The sequence below is a fragment of the Agelaius phoeniceus genome, chromosome 1 (genome assembly GCF_051311805.1).
Source record: "Agelaius phoeniceus isolate bAgePho1 chromosome 1, bAgePho1.hap1, whole genome shotgun sequence".
Lineage (NCBI taxonomy): Eukaryota > Metazoa > Chordata > Aves > Passeriformes > Icteridae > Agelaius > Agelaius phoeniceus.
This window is the reverse complement of record NC_135265.1, coordinates 79281832-79296995: the sequence shown is the minus strand read 5'-3', so window position 1 is coordinate 79296995 and position 15164 is coordinate 79281832. Positions and strand designations below refer to the sequence as shown.

The following is a 15164-nucleotide window of genomic DNA, read 5'->3' as shown; positions in this document are numbered from 1 at the left end:
CCATCAGGTGAAAGAAATTTCCATGTAAAATATATTGAGTTTCCTTTGGTTTTATCTGCCAGCTCCTGTAATTAGTTTAGTTTTAATGCTACAGGTACCTTTTATTTTTTTAATTGCTGGGTTGAGATACTCAAATAAACAGGGTGGCTGAAAGCATTAAGAATGTAATTTACCTGCTGGGCAAGACGCTCTGCTTCTTGCCTTTGTCTTTCCCTAAAAGCGAGTGAAGAAAAAAAGTCAGTCAATCAAGCTCAACATAAGCTCATGGCATTCCTTTGCTATGGCAATAGCTCAGCTTACAGAGATCATCTGCTACCTGGAAAAGACAGCCAAAAATAAGACCACAACGAATATGTTTGCAACTATGAAATCACCATGATAGCTATATATGTCTTTCAGCAAAAGCAGCAAAGGCTTCCAAAACCATTTGTTCAAGAATAGCCTGAAATAAAGGCTTTCAGACCAACACCTAACAAGGCACAGGCAGGAGAGTGATGTAAGCCAGAGACTGCACCTTTCTTCCTCCTCTCTTCTTCTTTCCTCCTCTTGTCTCCGCTTCTCCTCCAGTCGCTCCCGGTAAAGACGCCGAGCAAGCTGGCCTCGCCGCTGCTTCTGAAGGACTGTGGCTGCTTTCTTCAGGCACAGGAACTTCTTCCTGCCACTGAATGCTCTGTAGTTCTTCTGTATCACAACCACATAGTAGAGAACCTTTCTGTACCGCTTTCTGGGGGGGAAAAAAGAAGCAAATTTGTACTGAAACAGTTGTGAGGGACCTTGCCTTAGTGACCTGCAATAGTGAGCCTGTGATAGTTCTAGCTCTGTGATAGCTCCCCCACCGTTCACAGTCTTGTCCCTTTGAGAAGCAAGATTCTCTCATTTCTTGACAGCACCCTGTGTGTCTTCATTAAGGAAATGCACATGTCTTACATGTTCTTGTGCCCCTGCCAAGGAGCTGCTAAAAGACGGTTCTGTGTGTGTGCACACATGCAGAGAAGGAATATATATAGCCATCCCACATCTCTGAAAAGAAAGACCATGCCTAGCAAAACAGCTGGCATTAAAAAAGTATAATTGTTTTTAAGTAACATACTGGTCAGAATATAAGAACAGGACTAATAAGCACATGAAAAGAAATTACCTCATTATGCAAACAAGCTTCCTTAAACTATCCTCAACTGACTTATAGAAAAAGCAGAGAAATAAATAGATGGGATGAACAACTCTACCTAACACATAATGCATGAAGCCAGGTAATCAAGTCAAACATTAATCAAAACCACAGATTCTTCATCTCCAAGAACCTAATGGATTAGTTTTATTTTCCTTTGTTTTCTTCCATGAAGAAGCAAAGATAAATCAGGATCTCAGCTGGTGACTTGGGGCAGCCCCACCAGGTGCCATCCACCTAGAGTTCCTACCATGGCTCTAATGCCATAGTACAATCAGATAGATACTGGCTGACTTCCAAATTTCTGCATTGTCCTATTCATTATATTAAAACAATTCAAACTTTGCATTATTCATGAGTATTTTTAGCTGCTGTTTTCAAAAGCCACTTACAGGATTTGAATGGCTGGCCCCCATGAAAAGTTGAGAATTGTGTCAGAAGGATTTAACTTCTTGACAACTCATCTATTTATTTCCAATCCTTACTATTAATATTCTCATGTTGTCACTCACCGGGCTGCATAACCTAAGATGTGTGCTCGGATGATCATCGCTGCCTTGGTGACTTCTGCTTCCCGCTGCTTCTCCAACTTGTGCTCTAAGGACTCCCGCAGAAACACCTACAGAAGAAAAATTCTGACTTAACAAATTTTGGTCAGCATCATATTTAAGGGAGGGCCAGATCAGTCTAAGCAGCAAGCCTCAGCTTTGAATTCAGAGAAAAATGTACTATTTCCTCAGCAGAAAAAAGAAAAACAAAATGTAGTCCTCTTAAAAGAAAACACCTGCAGATGTTCCTTTAACTTTGGATTTCAATGGGAAGGGTCAGATAACTCTAATGTAACTTTTAATTAGGAGCAGGGTTTTTCCAAATGTAACGCAATTACTGGATTCGTTAAACAGCCTTTCCCACCAGAGTAACACAGGCCAAAAAAGCTGCAGGGCTTAGCATGAACTTTCTAATCGGAGGGGCAGAAATACCACCCTGATAATTTACATTTTTCACAGGGACATCAGGCTCCACAACCCTTTACCAGGCTTGCAGCTTCCAAAGACATTGCTACAGGACTGCAGAAGTAGGCAGAAGTGAGAGTGCCTTCATGCTCATGTGGGCTCAACTGTGTTTTCCTGATATTACATGGAGAGAGCAGATGGGGCCAGACCCCTCCACCAGAGCTGGCCACCCTCCCACAGAAAGAATGCTTCCCAGGCTCTCTTCCAAGCACTAACCTGGACCGTTCACCTGCACTGTCTAGTGCCTCTCAGAGGAGCTTTAGCACATGCATTGACATAAACTGAGCTAACACAGCCTATTTTGCCTTAAATGAGTAAAACTACTTCTCCAGTCAAGCAGGGGCATGGGGGAGGTGGCTTCCCTCTTCCACCTGCCTTGACATCTGCTCTTTACCACACACTCACATAGTGGTGAGCTATCTGCTGTCAGCGCTTTTTCCAGCTCTTCTCAACTCTTCTTTTTTAAAGGCCAAGTATGCTGGTGTCAGCTCTGGGTGACAACAGCCTGGCATGCTGCTGCCTCACACATGGGCAGCTGGAAATAGCCAGTTCCGTGACACTTTGATAATGTGGGATGAGAGCCAGGCTGCACACCACAGTGTGGGGATGAGGAAAGCTCATGGACAGAGTGGGCTCTGCTAAGGGAGGAGGGCTGCAAAGACACATAAAAGCAGGAACGCATCTTCGAAGTGCTGGCTGTTTTTTCTTGATGTGAAAAAAACCCCAAAACACAACCAAAAAATCTCACATTCTCCCCCCTGCCCACTTCCCCAAGAAAAACACCAAAACCAAACCCTTTTGGGGGTGTTCACATGCAAAAGAAGCTGGTTTTTCCTCTGTGTTTATGTGGAAAAAAAGCCCATTATCAAAGCCAAAGCAGCACTTTCGAGGACAGGCACAGTTGTGAGTTTTGAACAAAGTTAGAAAGGGACTTTCTAGTACAAGTTACCCAAGAAACAGGAACAGAAAAAGTCCCACACAAAGTCTCAAAGTCCCAATGTCAGAGCTGCACTGGCAGCTCTTTCTAGATCAAGTTTTCCCTCAGGGAAAAAGCCTTTTCTTTCACTCAGTGGGCAATCTTTCTTTGCTTTACACACAGGTTTTCAAAAACACAACAAATTCTTCAGAAAAGCATTTAGCTACTTCTGGAACAAAAAATGGTTGGTAAGCAGATGTTAAGCTCAGACTTATGCCTTTTCCTGACCAGGTGCATAGCAGCTTGAGATGTAAAAGACAAGGAAAAAAATCACATTGAAGCCAAATCATTGCAATGCCATTATTATCCCTCTAAAATAATATAGGGGCAGGATAGTGCCTCATCCCATGTTCAGTCTGAAAGCAGTGTCCTCTTGTGCTCTTCTCCTGTTTATGCAGTCTCACCAGTGTGCAAGGCAGCTCCTGGGGGAGGATGAGCCCAGGCCACAGTAAGGGAAGTTACAAAAGAGCTCTGACTCCTGCCGAGGTCCTGAGGAGCAGTTGATAAAAAACTATTTCTGATAAACATGTGTCCCTAAGATCCCAAAGCACTCTCCAGGGTCCATGCATAAACACTGTTCATATGCTACATCTGAAATAGACTGGGATGCACAGCCCAGTCTGCAGCCCAATGCTACCACTGTGCTGTTTGTGAGCCACTGGCTACAAAAATGGGATGGGAGATGACATCAATTGCCATCAGAATATTTCAGATTCCTTCTTCTTTCTTACAGCAACTGTAAGATGATTAAAACAACTTTCCCAATGCAAGTCTAAGAGTCCTTAAGCATACAGAGCAAGAGAAGAAACTCTTCCAAACCATCCAGTTGTGGGGAGAAGAGGAAGAGCATTTCCTACAGAAGTCAGATTTTACAAAATATATTTGCTACCTTATGGTACTAAAAAGTGTTTTAAAAAAGTTTTTAATATTTAGGAGAACTCAAATCCTGAAATGGGGAATCTTCTCCCAAGTCTGCAATGCTTTCGTATGATTTGCTGAAATCTAAGAGCACAAATCACAAGCTGTTGTCTACAATCAAACTTGCAAAATGAGCATGTAAAAACACCTGGATTGTTTTATTTCTCAAATTAAAATTTAATTCTTTAATTTACTCTAAAATAATTTGATTTTTTTTCTTTAAAGAAAAATAATGTGGGTGAAGGTCAAGTTCTCTGGTAGAACACACATCAAGGTCTAATGTACCTCTGGAAAAGACTCTTGGACTAGGATGGCAAACACACTTGGAGCTCAGACTAGGATGGCAAACACATTCAGAGCTCAATTCTGCCATGTGAACACTGGCTAAAATTCTTCCCCCTGATTTCTGCCACTGAAGACGTATTGGTTAAGCAGTTTACTAGTATGAGTGGAGCTCCCTGCAGAACAAAAGTGTTTCCCCACATGTTCCATACTTCTAAAAAATAAAAAAAAACTCCAAACACCACATTTTAAGTTCTGATCCTCACCAGTGCTACCACTTGTGAGCAGTGACAGAAAATTCAGGTGGACTCTTTCTCTGTGACTGAAATCACCAGTCAGTTTCTAAGTGCCTTAGACAGCAAATTCCTCAGCACAACCATTAATTGTTGCTTTAAGAGTTTCAAGAGCACCAACAGGCATGTGCAGCTTCTTTAAAGGCCAGAAGTAATTACCATTAGAACTACATCTCTGCAGCTGTGCAGTCTAAATCCTGCCCCTCATCTTTGTATATGCACCAGCACCACAGTATGCACAGTCAGGTCATTTTACCTTATTTTTTCCAAGCTGCCATTCAGTGCTTGTGTTGTCATACAGACGAAGTAAGACGGCACATTTCTCATTTAAATCTTCAGGGAGAGTTAAGTTTCTCATCAGGACTTTATACCTGGCAACCAAAAAGTATTTATTGCTTCATTTGAGAGATTAACTTCTATTTCTGCCATATGATTATTTTTACTTTTATTCCTCAACATGGGAATATTGACTTACACTTGAAGTCCACGAGTCAGCATGTTTACCTTTTATAAAAGTCTTGGAAGGGCCTCCGGACTGGGAAACCAGCCCTCCGGATCCTGACCGTCTCCAACATCCCAGAATAGCGCAGCTGGTTAAGCACCACTGTCTGATCAAACTGGTCTGGCATCTGCAATGAGCAGGTTCAAAACAACAATTTTAATAGCAATGCTTAGAGATGTCAGGGGAAATAAAGAAGGGCAAATTGTATGAATCTGAAATGCACAAAGCCTAATAACTGGCTACACAATGTCTTAAAGGATATTAGCAGTCCTGAGCATATAAAAATATCTACAGAATGGAAATCATGGGGTAATTACAAAATACAATTTCCACAGACAGGACATTTACAGCCATTTAACTCATCAACTCTTTCCATTTCATGTGTATTTGTAGGCTATTGCTGTGCAGGCAGAAACAACAGAAAGAAGCACAGGCAGTTAACAGGTCAACAGCTATAAGCTTGATTATTTTGCATCTTCAGCAATTGAATTTAAAGTCCCTGTACAGGATTCCAAATGTTGAAGATACACAAATAGAAGCCATATGGATGTAATAAAAAACAAAACCAGAAGGACAGAAAATATTCAATTTTTAGTGTATTGACAATTATCTACTATGGATAGGGAGGAAAGTTTGTCAGTGGTGCCTCAAATCTTAAATGAGCTCTATTTAAAAGAGTTTCTCTTTATTGCTATTCTGAACAGTAGAAATATTCTCTTGTGTAAATAGGTCCCCCCTGCTCATCTGAAGTAAGTTTCCCTTAGTTTGCCTGCAGTTCTTTCAGCATTGTTTTCCATTCAGAAAACAGATAACCCCACAGTTATGCAATCCTGTGAATACTGATCAACATGGTTCTGCCATTGGGAGCCTCAGGAATGCCCTCAGCCCATCTGAGAACCCCCAAGTCACCTGTATTTTCACCATGGTTTGAGGTAACCCAGACAGAGCAATGCAAAGCTGCTCAAGACAGCAGTAATTGCTGCCTGGCAAAACAGGGGCAACCCCCACACGGAAACACCACCACACATAAACACACCATTTAATTCATCAGCATGAATTATCATCATCCACTTTAACCCATCAGCTGACCCTCCTCTGCAGCCATTTGCAGAGCTGGAGCACAGTGTTCAGTATTTTGCAAGTTCAGGAGGTGGGATTTCACAGATACAGCCAACAGTTCACATAAAGATATGGAGTTCTTCAGCTGACAAAAGCGACAGCAAGATCAAGCCCTGGGAAACTGTCAGACGTACTCAAAAGCTCATTTTAACTATCCAGTATAACATTTTCCATCATCAGTGAAACAAAACACTGTGTGCTAGTGGTGGCACCAGTGGGAGAAAACTTCTCTGTGAAAGATGCGAACAAACCCATCTCCCTCAACAACGTGTTTCATGTGGATTTTTGCCACAGTGAGTGAAATCTCTGTATTTCAGTGAACACTCAGCATGAATGCTCTCAGTGAGGGTATCGACACTGTCGTGGCTGGTGCTGCCAGCAGGGATTCCTGGATGTGCCCACTGTATGGCATCCAAGTGGCAGGGAACCAGCCTGGTGAAGCTGCCCTTTGCATGCCCATGCCTGCCTCTTTCAGTGCAGGTGGCTGATGATGCCCAATGGGAAAGGCAGGGAATGGATACAGATGTACACACAGAAATCACAAGGAAAAGCTTTCACTTCTCACCTTGTGTAACTAACTCAAGGCTGATGCTTGCCACAAGCAGACACAGCTCTTTTTTTTTTTTTCTTTAACACTGAAACTACTTTTAGTCCTTTTACCCCACCCAAACTTGCTGGCACGAAAGGTGATGTTTTTCTCAAGACTTGCAAATACAACAGTATTTCGGTGTGCTGAGGTGGGGAGGAAGATACATGGGTGGGAGTGGGGATACACCACAGCCAGCAAAATGCTGGTGACATGACAGATGTCCCTCTCACTAGGCAGCCTCTCCCTCTGCAAGGGAGCAGCTCCTGCTTCGAGAGACAGATGGCTGACGTATCACCTAACCCTTTTATTGCCACCTCCAGGCACTTAAGAAGCCAAAAGTCAGCACCACACCTGGCTTGAAAGCTCATGTAACTGTTTAAAAAAAAAAGACTTGAGTCACAGAGGAAGAAGAAACATTTTGGTAACATTTTCCCTACAACTACAGAAATTTGAAACAGCTCTGCCCGGTCACCAGAAGGTGGAAATGTCACACAGATTTCTAACTTCAAACACCTGCAGTTTTTAAAAAAAGCATTAAACATTGCAAGAGATGTTAGCATGCTGTCAACACAAGGCAACATGGAGACCATTGCAACTTGAATCAACCACTTTAAATGCCTACTCCATCACTTTACATTACTCACTATTTTTAATTACTCACAGACACATGAGACATTAAATTGAAGGGTCAAATCCTCCTGGCATATCATTGGAATTACATCTGCAACAAGTATGGCTGCTTTGAGAAAACAGAGGCTTGGTAATAAGAGATGTGCTGGACTTATCTCTTATGCTTTTCAATATGAAATACTAAAAGATTCTCCCCCGCCCCCCCTCCAATAGCAGGGATAACCTCAAGCACAACTTCTAGCAGGACTCCTCACAATTAAAGCAATCAATTGCATGTGCCTTTATTGAACTAGAGTGCAAAACTGCACATATCCCACTACTGAACTGCAGACACTTCTCAGAGTGACAACCATCTCCACTTGAACACTGCTTGGTGCAGCAATGAGTTAAACCTGCAATAGTATCAAATCTCCATGCAAAAGGTTACCTGTGCAGCTGATGATCACCTTTCCCTCTTTCCTGGTGCTCCTTCAGACCTCCCGTGGTAAGCAAGCTAACTTTCCAATTGACACCAAAGTAATACAGGACAGGACCTAGCTCTGGGGTCTGCTGAATTTCTACCAGTACTGCTGTTAAAGCTTGACTTGGTTCACAAATGAACACTTGGGAAGCAATTGTATTCTCTAGGAAAACTTCAGATAGACAGCTTCCACAGTAAAAATTTGAAGTCATTCCTAAAACTAAGACTCCTGCAAAGTAAGATCAAATTTACAAAAGAGAAGGCAACAGAAAAGAAAGTCACCAGATAGCTTTCAAAATTTTCTCTGAGATACAATCAACTAAATTTTCAATAGAAAATTTATCCACTTTTATCATGGAATGGCAGTGCTGAACCACTCCAGCACACAAAATCACTGAATAACAGCTACAATCACATCAGTCAAGCCATGTTAAGCCACTGAGCAATATCAATGTGAAATTAATAACTACAAGCCACGTCTGTTCCACATGATAAGGGTGCTTTTTTATTGTGTTGCAGACACAACTTGTAATTCATTATTTCCTGGATCCAAAAGTCTCCACTGCATTTGCACCAGACAGCACCAAAGCCAAGACTTGAGCATGACCTGGAGTCTCAACTGGCGAGACTTTGGTTCCTTAAGCTGCTAAATGCTTGCTCTGATCTACAGTGAGTCTCCAAAAGGGCAGAGCTTCTGCCTGAAATCACAATTAGAAGCAGCCATTAGGACAGACATTTAACACCCATGCATAATTTTAATAATAAAATAGTTCTTCAGATTACAGCTTGACTGAGCTTTAAGAAATAACTTTTTCTTCCTCTTTCTTTGGATAGTACCTTTAGTGAAGAGCCCAAGGTCTGAATAACACAGAGAACACAACACTTTTTCATTCTGTGCATCATTTGCACAGAAATCAATCATCTGCTGAAACACAGAGCATACCTGACTTCACCCTGTGTAAATCCTTCTTCCTCCCTGAACTCCTGGCTGCCTCACCAGAGAACAGGCACAAAAATGACAAATTACAGCACCCTCACAGGCTTTAGGCAGGCAGGAGGGAGTTCACAGTGAGATTGGCAAGAGGGATAGGGGTGAGAGGAGAGAAGGAAAAAATCCCACCCCCTTGTTTCTGGATTTCCCTGTAAGAACTTGAGCAGAACTATGTCAGCTTTGCTACTTAAAATTAAAGTACTTTGCTACTTTGCCTTAAAATTATTGATTTCTCTGGCTTAGAAAAGTCTTTCATGGAAGATACATGCAGAGAAAGAAAAGATGGAACAGATGTAAAAAAGTAATTTTTAAAGTTTAAACACTAGTAACTTTTTTCAATGTCTTAGTTTCTTTAAATCTCCTCTTTCACTCCTAAAATGAAATCCTGGCAGTTTTACTCTGGAGAAAACCACCAGAAATTAAGAAGAGGCCAGTCTTTCTCTGCTTTAGAGGGGGTTTGGAGCTAGTTTTCACATACAAATGTGTATATTTTGTCAGAAATAGCAAGACTTACTAAGCAAGATGTTTCTGAAATGGTCCCCAGGGTCTTCTGATTTCAGTCAACAGCTCCATGAGTCAAAAGAAAAGCGCCAGGCTTTCCTCACAGACAAGTTTGAAAAACATGACTAATTTAATTTCTAATATTTATAATCTAGCTGAACTAATATGAAGAATTCTGCATGCCCATTGCTTGCCTTTTTTAACCAAATTATGCTCAGTGATTCTCATCCAAATGTACTGCTTGGCAGCCTTTCCTCGTGTCAAGGATTCTTGCCAGTAACCTGAAAGAAGTGAAAGGGAAATGCCCTTGCCTGCAATAGGGAAATGCTCCATGACACCAGAGCAGGCAGGGATAAGGCCTGTCAAACCTGGAGACTGCAGCTGCACAGCTGTGTGCAGGTCATCCCCCTACCTCCAACAAACCATTTCACCCCCTGCTCTTCGAGCCATCATTTCTTTAGTCATTTGCACCATCAGCTTTGGTGACAACAGTTCATTCAACAGATTTTCAACCTCAGAATTATGTGCTTCCATCACATAAAGCAAGGAGCATTAAAACCTGTGCATATGCTGCCCGAGGAGGATCAAGCCCCACTCACCTAAAAGCCTATTTCAAAGGAAGAAACCCTCTACATTTTTCTCTAGCATGTAGCCAGCATGGAAAAACTGGAGCAGGTTTGGGTTGAAACACACACAACTTTGATGCCTGCTTTGTTTTGGAAGGCATTCCCTTCCTGTCCCAGAGTACTGGTGTCCAGATAAACACCATAAAAATACAGGACAATAAAAACAAAGAACTTGCCACAGCTATTATTTATTTGAGATTTCTATTGTATGGCACTGGCAAGTCAAGGAATATTTCAATAAACCTGAAACAACAGTAAGTGTTTCACATGTCTCCTGGCCTTTTTCTGTACACCCACCCCAAAAATCCATGAATAGCCTTTAAAAATTATTAACACTGCTGGTGGTAACTTGCTAGAAAAAGAACATGGGTATATTGCAACAATCCTGGTGCCTCAAAAAAGTTCCGCTGGAAACTCCATGCCAGATTTCACTGCAAGCTCAGTAATGACATGCTGGCTCTTTTTACAGTCTCTGCAGGTCTGAACCTGAAAGCACTGCATTTACCAGCAGCAATCATTTACACCATTAGCTGATCACTTCAACTCCTACTACTGCATCTGACCTGCATCACTCATCTTGCAGCCCTGAGTATTTCAGATAAGAGACAGACTGCAAAATTAGCCACTCTCATGCCACAGGTTAGAGTTTCCTGTGCTAAAAATAGTACTGCATAGAAGGAACACCGTAATTTTAGAGGTCTTCTACTCTACCAAAACAGTCAAAGCAGCAGCCTCAATAAATGAATGTGAAAATGCTTTTGTATTTATATTCAGCCTGTCACCCAGCTTACTTTACAATCAAGGGCATCCCAAGGACATTTTTAAGACTGCAGTCCATTTAAGAGCTGCGAGGCAGTACATTACTACACTGACTACTTGCACTAGTGTTTAAAAATCTCAGCTTGTCAAGACACTGTTGAATTAGATCCATCCACAAAGATGCTGTGGTCATTTTTCAGGTCCTGCTTAACCATATTCAGCAAAGAGAAGAGCTGGAAGTAGCTTCTTTGTTGGGGAAAACATGGTCAAATGATTCTGACTGGCTTGCTGAGATTTCAATGCTTTCATCAACAACAATAAAATCACAATTGCAGGGCTATTTAATATACCTTTTATTAGTTATTGTCCCTGTACTCTTGCATTTCAATCTTCCTGTTTGGTTTGTATGGACTAAAAGCTGTCCCTGAGTAAATATACTCAGCCTCTTTGTGAACCTTCCTTTTTAAAGGTATCCATAAATTCTTCTGAAGGAAGTCAGGATTTGTTACCTCTCTCATATGGGCCCAGAGGAATGCTAGCTACTCAGAATGACTTATTTCTTACACACTGGTTACAATTTCATGGAATAGAAATGGATTGTTAAAGGCACAGGCTTAAATGCTGGAGATACCAAAGTTTTCTAAGGGCATATTTAGAGCTCTGTAAGTGATTGCCTAAACTTTCAGCTGAAGTGAACCCTTGTTGTTTGAATACATTATTCAGGGCCTCCATTGAAATTCACAGCAAGTCCCATGGGCTGTTTGTCCCAGAACTACAGGACCATCCATGTGAGACAGGCAATTAAAAGCATTTGGGAAACAGGGATTTAAGGTTTGAAGCCTTGCTGGCAGGGTCTCAGCACACTGACAGAAGGTGTGACTCACAGCACAGACCCCAGCTGGAACTTTTCAAGGACCCTCCTTTCCACCTGTGTGTAATCTGCTGCCATTTCATCTGAGGTCGTCCTTACTAAAGCCTCCAGTCCCTGCAGACTAAACCCCAATCTGGCCTCATTCTCCCCACATTGTGAGTAAGCAGCAGGCTTCTGAAGAAAATCAATCAGGCTGCCTGAGCCACAGACCTACCATGAAGAAACATGCTGTGAGGGACTAATTGCAGGGACAGCTATCCTTCCTTACCACCCCCATGTCAAGACAACCAACACCAACATCTCCATTGTTCTTTATGGGTTAAGAAGATTTGTGCACACACCACTCCACATCTGCTGAGGCTGCACACAGAGCAGCTGCAGGGAGAAACCCTGACCCTCCATGTCATCTAATAACTTACATAGACTGAGACCTCGCCCTTCTTTTTCTTTTGGGTGTTTTTTTTTGGTTTTAATTTTTCCACTGTAATGTCACTCCTCCATGACAGACCTTTTATCAATAGCTTACAAGATTTTTTTTTGTTATTTGACAATTTACTGGCAGGCTAGGCATATAAATGCATTACTAAATGCTTAAAAACATGTTTTACCATGGTCCCTCTAACATGATTTCTTCAGACAGTGGTGCTTGGTATCAAGCATTTATTCCCAAAAGATCCAAAGTTTCATCAGGGACTAGGAAATGAAGATGGAAATACCTGAGAGAACATGTTTAATTTCCTCTTGCACAGCCAAAGCCTGACACGGCTGTAAAATCTTGTAGCAATCTGTGTAAGAACCTAATCCTGTGTGTTTCTAGTACCTGGTGCACTGTTACTACAAGTAATCTTACCCTTGAAAGCCTCCAAGAAGCCAGATCTCACTGATATGCTAACACAGGATCCCTTCAGCAGTACATCCTCAAATGGTATTGCAGATAACTTTGATCCATGTTATCACAATTTTCTTTGCTCTCCCTGGTGACACAAAACTGAGCAACCTCTTCTCAGACTACAGCTGCACACAAGGGAAGAGAGGATAGAGGGTTTTTGCCTCCTCTTCTTTAGTGCAGGTTAAGTGAAAAGGACAAGGTAGAAGAACCTCACTTCCAGCTCATGAGTGGGGGGCACTAACATTGCATTCCACAGAGGGACAAGGGACATCAACTTGTAGAGCACAAGGAGAGCAGAAGAGGATTCTGAATCCAAATCTGAATTTATTCCCAGCTTCAGATTTGGGCACCCATCTGCTGCTTCTCTAGATCTCATCACATACTGTCTCTTTAGGATCCCATGTCCAAATGCCATTTACATCTTGATATTCTTCTATTTTGAGGCATTGCTTTAAAGAGAATACTTAAAATTCCCTGCTATCTCAGAAGTCAGTTCAGTGATTTGTGAGCAAAACTGTGCTGCTCAGCTGTGTGACACAACAATCATGAATCACACCTCTGCAAACTACAAGATTTAGAATAATAAAAATATTGGTTGGCTTTAGTTGATTTAAATACGGAGTGCTCCTGCTTGTTGTAAAGCCCCAAGGGCCTGCAACTTCATAGCTAAAGAAACTAAAATAAAATTCAAGAAACATTAAAAAGTCAGCACTTGATCACGCCCCCTTTGCAATACTGAGGCCACCAGCAGTTTCTCCCAATGCATTTTGCCCCTGCATGCACTTCATTCTCTCCATATAAGATGCCTACAAAGCACAAGGCTGACGTAATGCTCACACTTGCTGCTCCGTGCCTTCTCAAGCAAGGAAATGTTTCAGAGCCATTCCTCTGCCGAAGAAAAGCTGTGTGGTTTTATAAAATTTTCTCCTGAGTAGCCCTTTCTCCTCTCCTTCCTGTACTGAGCCCGTTGTTCGAAAGCCATAATGGGAAATCAGCCAGGCTTAAATCACAGCCAATATCTGATATGTGCAAATGAGGAACGACGTGAAATATTCAGCCGAGCAGCTTTGTGTTGCTAGGACACCCGAGGTCGGGCAGCACTGAAAGGGCAGATTATTCCCAGCCCAGCACAGGGCTCCATTCACAGCTGCCTCTGGGCTCTGCTAGCCAGCCCTCCTGGAGCATCCCTGCCTCCCAACTCCCGGAGCTGGCCCTTGCCACAGTGCCCAGCACACAAGCCCCTCTGCACCTAAAATGCCCCAGTGGGCTGCACATGGCTCTGGCTGAATGGGGCCATTTCCAAAGGCTCACTTCAGCCTGAGGGAGCCCAGGGTACCGGGGGGCTGCTCCAGAGCTGGGACCCAGCAGACTTGCAGTGTGTGGTCTGGAGATCTCCTTTAAGTATCAGGAACCCTGTAAGACTGCATTTAAGACCATTCTTAAGTCTAGAGAGGGGAAATTAAAGTTTACAGAGGTGATGGAGATTCCTGTGACCAGCACAGATGTCTACCTGTCTGACAGCAAGAATTGTGTCATGGTCCACATGAACGGCCCAGCTCAATCCCATGTAACTGGTGTGTTAATTACTACTGCATCTTATATCTCAGTACATCTCACAAAGTGTTAGTCTAATTTTGGCATTTTTCTTCCAATTTCATCCTCTGAGCTGCTGTTCTTGTATTCCTATAAATTTTTACATTATATACTCAGGACTTGCTTTGCAGATCTGCAGCTGACTAGACAAGAGACAAGACTAGTGAAATGTGTGTATCTGTGTGTTTGCAGGGCAGGGCCAGAAAAAGAAGGCAGCTGTTCATTCTTGTGCACGTTAATTTCACAGAAAAAGGCAATAAATATGCTCTCCTTGGACAGCTTTGTTATAACACAACAGTCTTATCCCATCCTCCCACTGAGAGCTGGAGAGTCTCCTCCTTCAATTCTTTGATGTTTCTGAGAACTATGTCAAAATAAAAATAGGTATTTCTGATAATTCTGAAATTTCCAGTGTAAGTCAAACAAAAGGCCCCTTGACTGATTTCTTTGTATTTTATATAAACATGAGATGGAAGAGCTATGTGGATCACAGCTCTCCGTGCTGCCAGAGGGGCCACACACAGGTGAGTCAACATCACCTTGGGCCAGAACAGCAGGAAGCTCCTGTGTCTTCTGCATTGATACTAATTGCATTCAGTAGAAAGAAAAAACCCCACCACTGTCACATCATTGCAACAGTTTTGCACTGACAACCATTAATATGACTTTTTTGTTCCAATCCCTATGCAACTGTGAAGTAAGAGTTAACTACAGAGTAAATTCACTTTGTTTTATTAGCATGGTGTAGGGTTATCCAAAATGAATGGCAATAAACCTCCTTAATATCAATATGGTCATCAATATGGTAACTATAAACTGATTTAGCTACACATACATATCTAAGGAGCAAGAGAAAGAATTAATTATAATAAATGGTAACACTACATCAGGATCTAACTAATTTAACATTTAACTGCCTTCTGAGTGACTTAATTGTGATGTTACTGTTCATCTCCTCCAAGCCTGCAGAATTCCAGCCATGGA

General features: G+C 42.1%; 1 protein-coding gene across 1 annotated transcript in view; it reads right to left on the bottom strand.

Moving 5' to 3' along the window:
- The window catches only part of MYO10 (myosin X), a 163405-nt gene that overhangs the window by 24768 nt on the left and 123473 nt on the right, over positions 1-15164 (bottom strand). The window contains exons 20-24 of the mRNA XM_054629809.2: positions 5155-5279; positions 4907-5021; positions 1681-1787; positions 515-724; positions 174-213 (exon numbers count right to left, since the gene is read on the bottom strand). Of these exons, the coding sequence (XP_054485784.2) occupies positions 174-213; positions 515-724; positions 1681-1787; positions 4907-5021; positions 5155-5279 (597 nt within the window). The remainder of the gene's footprint in view (positions 1-173; positions 214-514; positions 725-1680; positions 1788-4906; positions 5022-5154; positions 5280-15164) is intronic.